Here is a 16,897-nt window from a genome sequence, read left to right as displayed (position 1 = left end):
CGGCCGACTTTTGCTCTTTCATCAAGTCTGGCTGCCTATTACAGAAGACAGGTGTGTCAGGGAACTAGTGTCTTCCGGACAACCCACCGGACCGATTCTTCCTCTGTCACCCCAACACCACCAGCCAAGGCTGGTGCCTTCCACCAATCGGTCTCCTCGCTTTTTCAAGCAGGAGTCATAGTACCGGTCTCCACGCCTGAGCGCTTCCGAGGGTTCTACTCCAATCTCTTCGTAGTTCCCAAGATAGGAGGCAGCGTACGGCCCATACTGGACCTAAAACAACTCAACAAATATGTACGGGTCCGTCACTTCCGCATGGAGTCCCTTCGGTCCATCATTGCGTCCATGGAGAAGGGAGAATATCTCGCCTCCATAGACATACAAGATGCATACCTGCATATACTTATTGCACCCGCCCATCAGAGGTTTCTCAGGTTCGCAATCAACCAGGACCACTACCAGTTCGTGGCTCTCCCGTTCGGACCCGCCACGGCTCCCAGAGTGTTTACCAAAGTCATGGCAGCCACCTTCGACGTCCTGCACTCCAGAGGCATAGTAGTCGTTCGATACCCGGACGATCTGCTCATCAAGGCTCCCACCTTCAAGGACTGCGAGCTCAGCGTCTCAATCACAATCGACACTCTGAGTCGCATGGGCTGGTTTGTCAACCTACAAAAGTCATCACCAACCCTGTCAGTCTCTGACCTTCCTGGGAATGCTATTCAACACCTCCAGGGGTCTAGTGCTCCTTCCCAATGACAAGGCACTGGCTCTCCGGCTAGGAGTTCGCACCCTCCTCCGCAAACCCCCTCGATCTCTCCGGTTTGCCATGAGTCTTCGGCAGGATGGGGGCAGCAATAGAAGCGGTCCCATTTGCCCAGTTTCACCTCAGGCCTCTCCAACTAGCCATTCTCAAGTCCTGGGACTGGAATCCTTTCTCTCTCGACAGGGAGTTCCGGCTAACGGCATCAACCAGGAGGTCCCTGCACTGGTGGCTCAAGCCAACCTCGCTAGCAAAGGGGAAATCCTTTCTAACAGGTCAATGGAAGGTTCTGACCACCGATGCGAGCCTGACGGGTTGGGGTGCGGTGCACCTACACCACAGGGCACAGGGCAAGTAGTCCCCAGTGGAAGCGACCATGCCCATCAACCTCCTGGAAATTCGTGCCATCCTCCTGGCATTGAGGGCCTTCCATCACTTACTGGCAGCCTCTCACATCAGAATACAGTCTGGCAATGCCACGGCTGTGGCATATGTGAATCACCAAGGGGGGACCCGCAGTACTCAGGCAATGCGAGAAGTGTCACACATCCTCCACTGGGCGGAGGACACGGGGTCGGTTTTCTCGGCGGTCCACTTTCCGGGTGTGGACAACTGGGAAGCAGACTTCCTCAGCCGACAATGAATAGACTCGGGAAAGTGGTCTCTCCATCCTGAAATTTTTCGCCAGATCTGCCATCGCTGGGGGACCCCAGATGTGGACCTAATGGCATCCCACTTCAATGCCAAGGTCTCCAACTTCATGGCCAGAAAACACGATCTGCGGTTGCTCGGAGCAGACGCTCTGGTTCAGGACTGGACCCAGTTCCAGCTTCTGTACATTTTTCCACCTCTCCCCCTGATATCCAGAGTGGTGAGGAAGATCAAGCAAGAGGGAGTTCCAACCATCTTAATCGCATCGGACTGGCCCAGACGTTCATGGTACGCCGACATCGTACAACTTACAGCAGATGCCCCCTGGCGCCTTCCCGTCCGCTCGGATCTTCTATCACAAGGCCCGTTCTACCACCAGAACTCAGGGGCCCTCAATTTGACGGTGTGGCCCTTGAAAACTGGGTTCTAACCCAGGCAGGGCTCTCGCCGGACGTCATTAGGACCTTGATCAGGGCACGGAAGCTAGCCTCTGCCAAGATTTATTACCGTACCTGGAAAGCTTTCTTTACCTGGCGCGAATTTCATGGCCAGACCCCATTCCCTTATTCCCTCCCCAAACTAATTGGTTTTCTCCAATCGGGTCTGGAGGCCAGGTGTCAGCCCTCTCAGTGCTTTTTCAAAGGCACCTTGCTACCAAGCCGCAAGTAAGGACATTTCAGGGGTTTTCCCGATTGGTTCCCCCTACAGACGACCACTAGAAACGGGGACCTCAACCTGGTCCTGACCGCATCGCAGGAACCGCCCTTTGAACCTCTTAAGGAGGTCCCGCTTCACCTTCTATCCCAGAAGGTGGTTTTCCTGGTGGCAATCACTTCGCTACGCAGGGTGTCTGAACTGACAGCACTCTCCTGCAGACGGCCCTTTCTGGCTTTTCCCCAGGACAAGGTAGTCCACCATACGGTCCCATCCTTCCTTCCGAAGGCTGTGTCCAGCTTTCACCTCAGAGGAAATTTCTCTGCCTTCCCTTTGTCCGGTCCCAGTTCAGAGTGTGGAGAAGGCTCTGCATACGTTTGACCTTGTCAGGGTATTGTGTATATATGTGTCTAGGACTGCGTCCTTCCGGAAGTCTGATTCTCTTTTTTCCTTCTTCCGGAAGGTGGCCGCAAGGGTCTGCCAGCTTCCAAAGCTACCCTTGCCAGGTGGATCAAATCCACCATACAAGAGGCATAGAGCCTTAAGAATTCTCCTCTTCCAGCCGGTATTACAGCACACTCTACACGGGCGGTAGGGGCCTCCTGGGCCATTCGGCACCAGGCTTCGGCACAACAAGTGTGTAAGGTGGCCACTGAGACTAGCCTACACACGTTTACTAAACACTACAGAGTTCATACCCAGTCCTCAGCGGACGCGAGCCTGGGTAAATGTGTTCTGCAGGCGGCAGTGCCCCAAGTGTAGGGGCCTGTCTACACAATATTCGTCCATTGCTTCCCACCCAGGGACTGCTTTGGGACGTCCCATGGTCCTGTGTCCCCCAATGAGGCGACAGCGTAAAGGAGATTTTTGTGTACTCACCGTAAAATCTTTCTCTTAGCCTCTAATTGGGGGACACAGCTCCCACCCTGTTGCCCTTTCCGGGCCGTTGTTACTGTTGAGTTCTCATATTGGTTTCTTGAGCTCGTACATAGTTGCCTTCTTATAGGCATGGTTATGTTATTCATGTTACGTTCCTCCTAATGCTTTTGCACAAAACTGGAGAAGGCTGACGCCGTCCAGGGGTGTATACTGCAGAGGAGGAGCCACGGTTAATCTTTTTCAGATTATGCATAGTGTCGCCTCCTAGTGGACAGCAGCATAACACCCATGGTCCTGTGTCCCCCAATTAGAGGCTAAGAGAGATTTTACGGTGAGTACACAAAAATCTCCCCCTTTTTTTTTTTCTTCCCAAGCAGGGATCTTTTAGGGCGTGTATGTGTGTTTTTTTAAAGTAATTAAAGGGATTGAGCATTTTCTGAAACAATCTCCTAAACTGGTCACCATGGATCCAGTGTATAAATGGTTGGCACTCTTTCTGCATTCATAGCGCTCAATATGACACTAGGCATCTTATTTGCCTATGTGACCATGAGGGGGTTTAACGTTTTTCAATGCCAATTTATGCAGCTTTACAGATTTCATCAGATATTAGTGAACCTGTTTAGAGCTTCATTCAAATGTCTGTGTACAGTATGTGATGCATATACTGAATTTAATAGTCTCATATGTTCCTATTAAGCTGTCAAGTTTGGGTCAGGAGACTCTCGGCCAGTCTGTGCATCACAGACTGTGTTACATGGACTTCTGAATGAGACTGTAGATTGTAAGATTTGTGAATGCCAAGAGATTTCCTCGTGCTCGTGACAAACATAAAACATGATGCTAACTGAGCCTAATATGCTATATACTTTACTATAACAATATTTGGCTGCAGAACCACTGCTTCATTATATTGTGTAATTTTAGCTTTTTTAATACAATTTTTTATTTTTCTCTGAAGATTCAGATGATGAAATCCTAGTACATAAGAAATCTAAAAGTAAGAAAGTGCTTGAAGAAAGTGACAGTGATCCTGAATGTGACACCAATGTTATTACCAACACTGAGCCGAGTCTTAAAAGTGATGAAGAGAACAAACCCACAGATAGGGTAAAGCCTCGGAGGATCCGAGCAGCTCTTCTTGACAGTGATGATAGTGATGGAGATCTTGTTGCAAATGATGAAGTAATTGATGTTGGGGCAACCAGTGATAAAGGCAGTCCACAAAAAGACACCTCAACTGGTCTAGAAATGAAAGAAAAGAGCAAATCAAAGCGAAGATCAGAGAAGGAGAGAAAGAAAATGGCAGCTATTGAAAATATTAAAAAGTATAAGAAGCAGAATAGATATGTAAGTAATAAAATGATGGGTAATGGGGTATTGGAGCCTCAAGACTCACTCATCTGAAATTGACATCAGTTTATATATTTATGCATTGTTTATATAGCGCTATTAATTCCACAGCGCTTTACAGACATTATTGCCACTGTCCCCATTAGGGCTCACAACCTAGATTCCCTATTAGTATGTCTGTGGGGTTGTCATAGAGAAGCGGTTCTAGGAAGTATTTTCATAACTTTCTACAGAAATCCTATAAACCTTAGTAACCATGGTCTAAATGTTTTATGTACCGTATTTTCCGGCGTATAAGACGACCCCCAACTTTTCCATATAAACTCTAGAGTTTGGGATATACTCACCGTATAAGACGGGGGTCATTTTATACGCCGGGTGTCGTCTTATATGGCATGTGCGGTCCGTATGGTTCCCAGGGTCTGGAGGAGAGGAGACTCTCCTTCAGGCCCTGGGATCCATTTTCATGTATAAAAAAAAATAAAAATAGTTATATACTTACCTTCCAACGGCCCCTGGAGTTCTCCCAGCTCTCAGTGGTGCACGTGGCGGGTTCCATTCACAAGGATGCATTGAGCAAAGGACCGCGACGTCATCTCCGGTCCTTTGCGCAATGCATCCTTGGGAACAGAAGCCGCCTGGGGCCGTCGGAAGGTAAGTATATCAATATTTTTTTTTATTTTTTTTTACATTAATATGGATCTCAGGGCCTGTAGGAGAGTCTCCTCTCCTCCTGACTCTGGGAACCATCCAGGACCGCTCCCTGCACACGCCGTACCTGGCCCCAGACTTTTGAGAAGATTTTCAGGGGTTAAAAGTCGTCTTATACGCCGGAAAATACGGTAATTAAAAAAAAGAGAGATGATAAAATTTGGTAAGGTCAATTATTTTTCAGTGTTTGCTAGATGTTTGACCTTATGTGCATCTTTTTTCAATCGCTTTGGTCATGGTATTATATCTAAAATATTGTCCCTTATATTATATTAGTGCTTTTGCCACTGTTACATTTTCAACTTCCCTTGCATTGTCCTTTCAAAATACACTAAAGAGTGTGTGTGAATATTGTATTTTCTCAGCCACAAAGGGAAGAGAATCCGCCTCCTTTAAATGACAGCGGCTGTCTTTTAGCCGATAGTGATCTTTTTGATAAAGATGAGGAAAGTGATAATCCTGAAGAGGAATCCCTAGATGCTATACGAGCCAGTGTGAAAGGCAGGCTAAAGAGTCATTCTGTAAGTATTACTGAAAAGTCAAATGATGGAAAGTTTCTGAGACCTGTTGCCACCTTTGAAGCAATGAATTCAGGGTAATTTGGTCTGATATATGGTGTATGATGTTTTTTATGCCTCATTGAAACTGAGACATAGACTTCATGCACATATTGGGTTCTACACTAGGTTCCAAATTATTATGCAGATGACATTTTTCTTGGATTTTCCTAAATGGTCGGTGCAAATGACAGTCAGTCTAATAAAAGTCATCCCCCGTTAGAGTATACATAGAATTTTATTGAAGAAACCTCCCAATGATAACAGTATAATCTCCAAAATGAATAAAACCTCAAAATGCACCGTTCCAAATTATTAGGCATAGTAGAATTTCTAAACATTTGATATGTTTTAAAGAACTGAAAGTGCTAATTTGTGGAATTTGCAGCATTAGGAGGTCACATTCACTGAACAGAAAAGCTATTTAACTCCCAAACATCCTAACAGGCCAAGTTCCATTACATAGGACCCCTTCTTTGATATCACCTTCACAATTTTTGCATTCTTGAGTTTTTTGTGAGTTTCTGCTTGTATGTCTTTGCATGAAGTCAGAATAACCTCCCAGAGCCGCTGTTTTGATGTGGACTGCCTCCCACCCTCATAGATCTTGTGCTTGATGACACTCCAAAGGTTCTCTATAGGGTTGAGGTCAGGGGAAGATGGTGGCTACACCATGAGTTTATCTCTTTTAGGACTACAAACTCTTTTAATTTACATCCCACAGGTTACTTAGGGGACTGACATCTGTGTAATTTTTCTGCACAAATAATGATCTACGTGGAGTTTCAAGACTGCATCACATAGCAGATTTAATTTGCAGCAATTTGTGCTGAAAATCCACAGCATTATCTGAATGTGACACATTCATTTTCTTACATTTTTGATAATTTTATATGAAGAAAGTGGGTACAGAGAGGAGCTGGATGCTGTTTACACACAAACATCTCTTCATTGCCAGTCAGTGGGCAAGCTGCTCATACACTACAGGCAGATTTTGATGTACAGTATGTGGCTTGCATGAAGACCAACCAAGTGGTGATTCTCCTGTAAAGTCACCCTACCTGGGGCCCTCTAATTGCTTCCCACTGCCTCTGCTGAGTTCGGCCCTCTATAACTCTTGCTTTCAAGATGGCAGATGCAGTGGTAACTCTAAACCACACGTCCCATGATTTCCTATCCCACAGCACAGGAAAGGTAGGAAAGGTGCGATTTCTTCTTAACACTGTGATTGCCATCTTGTAAAAAGCGGGGCGGACCAACTGAGCGGAGGAGGCAGCAGGAGGTAAATGGAGGGCACCAGGGAATACATGTAATGACTGTACATGAGAAATGTATAGCATTAGTCACATTTCACCCAGAGGGTTGAGGGTGCTTTAAGAACTCTATAACTCCATTACTTATTAACTAGTTGATCATTTTTATGCTTCACAGTCTCATTTATCTGATGGAGCAGAGGAGGAAGATGTGTTTAAGGAAAAAGTAACAGAGTCTGCAAAAAGGAAGGTTAGGTCTTTTACTCTATTTACAAGTGTCTTCCAAGATTTCACACTATTAGGCTTCACTGATGTATGACCAGTGGGCATCCATCCTCGAGTCTGTTATAAGTATAACCCTTTTGTGATTTTCTTTTTGCCTGCTTGTCATACAGCTTTTCTATGGTAATGATAGAAATGTACAAATGGTCACAATTGTTTGTTTTTTTTAATCAGATTCTTTTTACTATACATTTTTCAAATAATTACAACCATGGGTCACATAATTCTAATCTTCTTGCCACTAAACACAGTTGATCATCTAACTAAAGTGTTTCATATTTAGGAGAGAAAAGCTGCCCGAGTAAGTAAGGAAGCCATAAAGCAGTTGCACAGTGAGACACAACGACTCCTTAGAGGTAAGGTTTTGCTGCTGTTTGTATGGATGGTTGCACTGTCTAGTCTAGGACTAGCTCCAAAATAAAACTGTACAACTGTTATTCTTAGAGTCTGCAGTGTCTCTTCCATATCACCTACCTCAACCTAAAAGCATTCATGACTTTTTCAAGCGTCGATCAAGACCTGTTTGTCAAGGAAATGCAATGCAACTAATCAAGTAAGAACATATCTATGAAAGAATGAGAATTGCTTTTGTTACTGGTTATTATATAGTGCCTGGCCTGTTCATTCCCTCTTGTGGGTGTAAAAGTAGAGCACCAGTGTGCAAAATATACTGAGATTGCATCTGGGAGGGATCCAGTGCAGAAACTTTTTTTTTTTTTTTTTTTTAATAAACTGTACTTAAAGGGAAGTTCTTCTGATAAATCCCTGTGGAGGACTACTGTATTTTGTACTTGTCACTTATTGTAACACTTTGTATCTTGTAGGTCCTCAACCTACCATCTATTAACTGCTGAAGATAAAATGGAGACTAACACAAAGCTTGCAGAGCATGCGAGCTTTGACCCTGCGTCTGCAGCAGAACACGATGTAAACTCTGAATTGCCTCTCCAGAATTCACAAGCAGCTGTTCTAGAAGAAGCTGTGACAGATACTGCTTCACATGGTGAATGTCAGTCTGTGGGCAACTTGGAAGACAAAGCAATCGATGTTGACAACTCCGAAAAATCAACTTTATTTTCTGCTACTGTTGATGCATTTAATAATCAGGAAAGTAAATGTTGCAGTGATGAAACGACCACTGAAGTGTTACAGGATGTTTCCGAGCCAGAACTCAAGAGTACAACACATGACCATGGTGACGAAACTGAGAACAGCTGCTCAAATGTTACTGTGGCTCAAGAGAAGCCCAAGATTTCAAAACTGGAAAAACTACGTGCCCTAGGAATCGACCTGTCAATAAAACCTCGCCTCTGTCCAGATGATGGGTCTTTTGTAAACTTGGATGAGCCAAAACCGAATAAAGGTACTTAATTGCTTTAAAAATGAGTTATCAGGAAGGTGTAAATGAGCTCAGAGCAGTCCTTGCCCTCTTCTAATCATCTTCTTACATTATTTGTTTATATTTTAAATTGGATTAAGAAAAAAAAAACCCAGTGCAAATGTCTATCCAATTGAGGGAGACATTTCTGCATGTGGAGTACTGTAGTTGCTTTGGAGTCAAACAGCACAGGTCCTTTTTTGTGTATGGTGGCCATTCTCAAGTGCTGCAATAGCTCTTGAAGCAGATAGGAGTGGACCTGCAATACATCGGCATGGCTACCACACATTATATGGAGCTGTGATGGTCAACTCAATTCACTATTTGTATCCAGCTGGACCTGAAAACAGCTGATTGATGGGGTGTCAGACCAATCTTCTATTGATGACCTATCCATTTAACAACTATGAAACTATAAAAATATGTTCTAGATCTGTGTGACTGTTCAATAGAAATGAATTTACAGGTTTCTTCTACACATTGATTAGTAAAAAATGGACGGTACTTGGATAAGACACAAATGGCATCAGTGTTGGCCATTATTTATTTTGTTTTACAGACTCATTCTTATCAATGAGCTAGTTTCATTTCTAAGTCAAATAAAAAATTTTTTGTTTGTTTTCACCGGAACAATTGGTGTGTAAAAATCCCCAAACATGTAAACATTTGCGCAGACTAGAATAGGTACTTGTTCAACCCATGAAAAACATGGAAACCATACATGTGAATGGGGGGGCTAAATGACACTGTTTCCACCCATTGATTTTAATGAGAATGACCTCAAGTATTCTTGGAAAACGAACCTCCAATAACGTGTGGAATGTGGCATTTATTATATGTACTAGCTGAAGAGCCCGGCGTTGCCTGGGCATTGTAAATATCTGTGGTTAGTTATAGCACCTCACGTCTCTTATTTTCCCATCACACCTCTTTTTCCCTCTCACATCTCTCATTTTCTTCCTCACACCTCTCATTTTCCCCTCACTCCTCTTATTCCCCCCTAACACTTGTCATTTTGACCTAACATCTGTCATTTTCCAATCACTCCACTATTTTCCCTCACTCCTCTCATTTTGCACTCACACCTTTTCATTTTCACCTCACACCTCTCATTTTCACCTCAGTATATACATGTTTGTCATCTCCCTTATATATAGTATATACCTGTATGTCATCATCTGTATATAGTATATACCTGCTGTCATCTCCCCTGTATATAGTATATACCTGTATGTTATCTCCTCCTGTATATAGTATATACCTGTATGTCATCTCCTCCTATATATAGCATATACCTGTATGTCATCTCCTCCTATATATAGCATATACCTGTATGTCATCTCCTCCTGTATATAGTATATACCTGTAGGTCATCTGCTCCTGTATATAGTATATACCTGTAGGTCATCTCCTCCTGTATTAGACCTCGTTCACACGTTATTTGGTCAGTATTTTTACCTCAGTATTTGTAAGCTAAATTGGCAGCCTGATAAATCCCCAGCCAACAGGAAGCCCTCCCCCTGGCAGTATATATTAGCTCACACATACACATAATAGACAGGTCATGTGACTGACAGCTGGCGTATTTCCTGTATGAATATCTCACATGCAGTGTGACCTAATAAATAAAGATGATCACCACTATGGTACTCAAATATACAAAACAATTTTATTGAATTCAAAGATTAAAATTTTTCAATGTAAAAAACAGTGACCAACATGTAAACAAGGGAATAGAATCCACAAAAAAGGGGACAACGCTGCCATAGGCTACCTAACAATCATCAGGATAAGCACTAGTACATAAAAATGAAGGTAACCCACTAATAAGAACTGCCTAGATATATGGCTGAAGGATAGTGTCATAAATTGTCCAGGTACTGCTGCAATAGCATATGACCTAATGGGAGACACTCCTAGCCATCCTGCTCGCAAAAAATGATAAGCTAGAACCTAATACGGCATAAGAAAAGTGGGCGATATAAATAACAAGAGTGTATACCTTTACTATGCGTCCCGAGTAGGAGCCCCGGCGTCCCTCTGCCCCGACGCGCGTTTCGCGTTCGCTTCTTCTGGAGGCCTCCACAATTTATGACACTATCCTTCAGCCATATATCTAGGCAGTTCTTATTAGTGGGTTACCTTCATTTTTATGTAGTAGTGCTTATCCTGATGATTGTTAGGTAGCCTATGGCAGCGTTGTCCCCTTTTTTGTGGATTCTATTCCCTTGTTTACATGTTGGTCACTGTTTTTTACATTGAAAAATTTTAATCTTTGAATTCAATAAAATTGTTTTTTATATTTGAGTACCATAGTGGTGATCATCTTTATTTATTAGGTCACACTGCATGTGAGATATTCATACAGGAAATACGCCAGCTGTCAGTCACATGACCTGTCCATTATGTGCATGTGAGATATTTATGCACAATGGATACTCTGACCCCCATATAGGAGGGATGTGTACTATATTGATGAGAGCAAACGTTTGTGAATATGTATTTCCTGTATGGTACATTTGTTGCTCTTGTAGTTTGTCTGCTTATTAATCAGATTTTTATTTTTGAAGGATAATACCAGACTTGTGTGTGTTTTAGGGCGAGTTTCATGTGTCAAGTTGTGTGTGTTGAGTTGCGTGTGGCGACCTGCATGTAGCGACTTTTGTGAGATGAGTTTTGTCTGGCGACATGCGTGTAGCAACTTTTTGTGTGTCGAGTTGCATGTGACAGGTTAGTGTAGCAAGTTGTGTGCAGCAAGTTTTGCGCGTGGCTAGTTTTATGTGTGGTGCCTTTTGAGTATGTGCAAGTTTCGTGTGAGGCAACTTTTGCATGTGTTGCAACGTTTGTGCATGTGGCAATTTTTCCGCGGGTGCAAGTTTTGCGTGTGGCGAGTTTTCCCATGAGGTGAGTTTTGCACGTGTGGCGAGTTTTGCATGTGGCGAGTATTACGCGTGGTGAGTTTTGAGCGGCGACTTTTGTGTTTCGAGGTTGTGGCTGCGACGCCTCCAACACTTTTCCTTTCACTTTTTCCCCGTTATGTAGATAGGGCAAAATTGTTTGGTGAATTGGAAAGCGCGAGGTTAAAATTTCGCCTCACAACATAGCCTATGACACTCTCGAGGTCCAGACGTGTGACTGTGCAACATTTTGTGGCTGTAGCTGCGACGGTCCATATGCCAATCCCGGACACGCACGCACACACACACACACACACACCCCTTTATATATTAGATATATATAATCTTATATATATGTATTCTACTAATATACTATATACTACTATATTCTATATATATGTATAATGTATATAATGTATGTATATATATAACGCTGGGAGCGTCACTCTGTCCGAAGCCTTTATAGACTGCGCAAGCGCCGGCGCAGTCTGGGCCTCACAGACGCTCCCGGGAGATCGCGGTATGCGTTAACACTGAACGCACACCGCGATCTCCAACAGAGAAGCAGGGACCGCCTGGAGGGTGAGTATCAGCTATATTCACCTGTCCCATTCCACCGCTGCGCGCCGCCATCTTCCCGGTCTTTGCCTGTGACCTTCAGTTCAGAGGGCGCGATGACGCGCTTAATGCGCGCCGGCGCCGCCCTCTGACTGAACAGTCACAGCTAGAGGACCGGGAAGATGGCGGCGCGCAGCGGTGGAATGGAGGACAGGTGAATATAGTAAGTACTGGGGGGCCTGAGCTGGCGGCGATACCGGCACCTGACCCCCACAGCGCGTCGGTGTCCCCGCCTGCTCAGGCCCCCCAGCACTCGGCGCCGAGCGGGTCAGAGCAGAGTGTGGCAGATGTAGCAGGCAGGGTGTGGCAGAAGTAGTAGAGCAGAGTGTGGAAGAAGTAGTGGAGCAGAGTGTGGCAGAAGTAGTAGAGCTGAGTGTGGCAGGATGGGAGCAGCCCCTGTCAGAATGGGGGCGCAAGATGGAGCAGCACATGACAGGATGGGGACGCAGGATGGGAGCAGCGCATGACAGGATGGGGACGCAGGATGGGAGCAGCACATGACAGGATGGGGGCGCAGGATGGAGCAGCACATGACAGGATGGGGACGCAGGATGGGAGCAGCGCATGACAGGATGGGGACGCAGGATGGGAGCAGCGCATGACAGGATGGGGACGCAGGATGGGAGCAGCGCATGGCAGGATGGAGCAGCGCATGACAGGATGGGGACGCAGGATGGGAGCAGCGCATGACAGGATGGGGACGCAGGATGGGAGCAGCGCATGACAGGATGGGGACGCAGGATGGGAGCAGCACATGACAGGATGGGGGCGCAGGATGGAGCAGCACATGACAGGATGGGGGCGCAGGATGGAGCAGCACATGACAGGATGGGGATGCAGGATGGGAGCAGCACATGACAGGATGGGGGCGCAGGATGGAGCAGCACATACCAGGATGGAGACCATATACCAATATAAATGCTCGCCACCCGGGCGTAGAACGGGTTCAATAGCTCAAATATATATATATATATATATATATATATATATATATATATATATATATATATATATATATATATATATATATATATATACCCCGTATATACTCGAGTATAAGCCGAGATTTTCAGCCCATTTTTTTGGGCTGAAAGTCCCCCTCTCGGCTTATACTCGAGTCATATACCCGGGTGTCGGCAAGGGAGGGGGAGCGGGGGCTGTGTAGTCATACTTACCCGCTGCGGCACGGTCCCTGCAGTCCCTGGCTTCTCCGGCGCTGCAGATTCTTCCTGTACTGAGCGGTCACATGGCACCGCTCATTACAGAAATGAATAGGCGGCTCCACCCCCATAGGGGAGGAGCCGCATATTCATTGCTGTAAATGATCGGTGCCATGTGACCGCTCAATTACAGGAAGAAGCTGCAGCGCCGGAGAAGCCAGGGACTGCAGGGACCGCGCCGCAGCAGGTAAGGGAAGCGCAGCGCTATAATTATCTGCTCCTCGCTCCGGTGCGGCTCTGTCTGCAGCGTCCTCTAGCAGTGACGCCCAGGTTAGAGGGCGCTGTGACGTAGTCAGTGCGCGCCCTCTGCTGAGCGTCAGTGCTGGAGACGGAGCCGCAGAGGAGCAGGTAATTATTGAAAGCGCCGGCGTCCTGAGAAGAGAGGTGAGTATGTGATTTTTTTTTTTTATTGCAGCCGCATTCTATATGGCACAGCATTATAAGGAGCACCTATGGGGCCATAATCAAAGGTGCAGAGCATATATGGCACAGCATTATAAGGAGCACCTATGGGGCCATAATCAAAGGTGCAGAGCATATATGGCACAACATTATAAGGAGCACCTATGGGGCCATAATCAAAGGTGCAGAGCATATATGGCACAACATTATAAGGAGCATCTATGGGGCCATAATCAAAGGTGCAGAGTATATATGGCAGAGCATTATAAGGAGCATCTATGGGGCCATAATCAAAGGTGCAGAGCATATATGGCACAGCATTATAAGGAGCACCTATGGGGCCATAATCAAAGGTGCAGAGCATATATGGCACAACATTATAAGGAGCACCTATGGGGCCATAATCAAAGGTGCAGAGTATATATGGCAGAGCATTATAAGGAGCATCTATGGGGCCATAATCAAAGGTGCAGAGCATATATGGCACAGCATTATAAGGAGCACCTATGGGGCCATAATCAAAGGTGCAGAGCATATATGGCACAACATTATAAGGAGCACCTATGGGGCCATAATCAAAGGAGCAGAGCATATATGGCACAGCATTATAAGGAGCACCTATGGGGCCATAATCAAAGGTGCAGAGTATATATGGCAGAGCATTATAAGGAGCATCTATTGGGCCATAATCAAAGGTGCAGAGCATATATGGCACAGCATTATAAGGGGCATCTATGGGGCCATAATCAAAGGTGCAGAGCATATATGGCACAGCATTATAAGGAGCACCTATGGGGCCATAATCAAAGGTGCAGAGTATATATGGCAGAGCATTATAAGGAGCATCTATGGGGCCATAATCAAAGGTGCAGAGCATATATGGCACAGCATTATAAGGGGCATCTATGGGGCCATAATCAAAGGTGCAGAGCATATATGGCACAGCATTATAAGGAGCACCTATGGGGCCATAATCAAAGGTGCAGAGTATATATGGCAGAGCATTATAAGGGGCATCTATGGGGCCATAATCAAAGGTGCAGAGCATATATGGCACAGCATTATAAGGAGCACCTATGGGGCCATAATCAAAGGTGCAGAGCATATATGGCACAACATTATAAGGAGCACCTATGGGGCCATAATCAAAGGAGCAGAGCATATATGGCACAGCATTATAAGGAGCACCTATGGGGCCATAATCAAAGGTGCAGAGCATATATGGCACAACATTATAAGGAGCACCTATGGGGCCATAATCAAAGGTGCAGAGCATATATGGCACAACATTATAAGGAGCACCTATGGGGCCATAATCAAAGGTGCAGAGCATATATGGCACAACATTATAAGGAGCACCTATGGGGCCATAATCAAAGGTGCAGAGTATATATGGCACAGCATTATAAGGGGCATCTATGGGGCCATAATCAAAGGTGCAGAGCATATATGGCACAGCATTATAAGGAGCACCTATGGGGCCATAATCAAAGGTGCAGAGCATATATGGCACAACATTATAAGGAGCACCTATGGGGCCATAATCAAAGGAGCAGAGCATATATGGCACAGCATTATAAGGAGCACCTATGGGGCCATAATCAAAGGTGCAGAGTATATATGGCAGAGCATTATAAGGAGCATCTATTGGGCCATAATCAAAGGTGCAGAGCATATATGGCACAGCATTATAAGGGGCATCTATGGGGCCATAATCAAAGGTGCAGAGCATATATGGCACAGCATTATAAGGAGCACCTATGGGGCCATAATCAAAGGTGCAGAGCATATATGGCACAGCATTATAAGGAGCACCTATGGGGCCATAATCAAAGGTGCAGAGCATATATGGCACAACATTATAAGGAGCACCTATGGGGCCATAATCAAAGGTGCAGAGCATATATGGCACAACATTATAAGGAGCACCTATGGGGCCATAATCAAAGGTGCAGAGCATATATGGCACAACATTATAAGGAGCACCTATGGGGCCATAATCAAAGGTGCAGAGTATATATGGCACAGCATTATAAGGGGCATCTATGGGGCCATAATCAAAGGTGCAGAGCATATATGGCACAGCATTATAAGGAGCACCTATGGGGCCATAATCAAAGGTGCAGAGCATATATGGCACAGCATTATAAGGAGCACCTATGGGGCCATAATCAAAGGTGCAGAGCATATATGGCACAGCATTATAAGGAGCACCTATGGGGCCATAATCAAAGGTGCAGAGCATATATGGCACAGCATTATAAGGAGCATCTATGGGGCCATAATCAAAGGTGCAGAGCATATATGGCACAGCATTATAAGGAGCATCTATGGGGCCATAATCAAAGGTGCAGAGCATATATGGCACAGCATTATAAGGAGCACCTATGGGGCCATAATCAAAGGTGCAGAGCATATATGGCACAGCATTATAAGGAGCATCTATGGGGCCATAATCAAAGGTACAGAGCATATATGGCACAGCATTATAAGGAGCACCTATGGGGCCATAATCAAAGGTGCAGAGTATATATGGCAGAGCATTATAAGGAGCATCTATGGGGCCATAATCAAAGGTGCAGAGCATATATGGCACAGCATTATAAGGAGCACCTATGGGGCCATAATCAAAGGTGCAGAGCATATATGGCAGAGCATTATAAGGAGCATCTATGGGGCCATAATCAAAGGTGCAGAGCATATATGGCACAGCATTATAAGGGGCATCTATGGGGCCATAATCAAAGGTGCAGAGCATATATGGCACAGCATTATAAGGGGCACCTATGGGGCCATAATCAAAGGTGCAGAGCATATATGGCAGAGCATTATAAGGAGCATCTATGGGGCCATAATCAAAGGTGCAGAGCATATATGGCACAGCATTATATGGAGCATCTATGGGGCCATAATCAAAGGTGCAGAGCATATATGGCACAGCATTATAAGGAGCATCTATGGGGCCATAATCAAAGGTGCAGAGCATATATGGCACAGCATTATATGGAGCATCTATGGGGCCATAATCAAAGGTGCAGAGCATATATGGCACAGCATTATAAGGAGCACCTATGGGGCCATAATCAAAGGTGCAGAGCATATATGGCACAGCATTATAAGGAGCATCTATGGGGCCATAATCAAAGGTGCAGAGCATATATGGCACAGCATTATAAGGAGCACCTATGGGGCCATAATCAAAGGTGCAGAGCATATATGGCACAGCATTATAAGGAGCATTTATGGGGCCATAATCAAAGGTGCAGAGCATATATGGCA

General features: G+C 45.1%; 1 protein-coding gene across 4 annotated transcripts in view; it reads left to right on the top strand.

Moving 5' to 3' along the window:
- Positions 1–16,897, top strand: part of CLSPN (claspin) — a 100,326-nt gene that overhangs the window by 19,446 nt on the left and 63,983 nt on the right. For all 4 annotated transcript variants that reach the window (XM_069756839.1, XM_069756842.1, XM_069756841.1 and 1 more), the window contains exons 3-8: positions 3,909–4,297; positions 5,377–5,532; positions 7,000–7,071; positions 7,387–7,459; positions 7,548–7,656; positions 7,928–8,466. In XM_069756839.1, the coding sequence (XP_069612940.1) occupies positions 3,909–4,297; positions 5,377–5,532; positions 7,000–7,071; positions 7,387–7,459; positions 7,548–7,656; positions 7,928–8,466 (1,338 nt within the window). The remainder of the gene's footprint in view (positions 1–3,908; positions 4,298–5,376; positions 5,533–6,999; positions 7,072–7,386; positions 7,460–7,547; positions 7,657–7,927; positions 8,467–16,897) is intronic.

This window comes from Ranitomeya imitator, chromosome 3 (assembly GCF_032444005.1).
Source record: "Ranitomeya imitator isolate aRanImi1 chromosome 3, aRanImi1.pri, whole genome shotgun sequence".
NCBI classification, from domain to species: Eukaryota; Metazoa; Chordata; class Amphibia; order Anura; family Dendrobatidae; genus Ranitomeya; species Ranitomeya imitator.
This window is presented reverse-complemented; position numbering and strand designations above follow the sequence as displayed.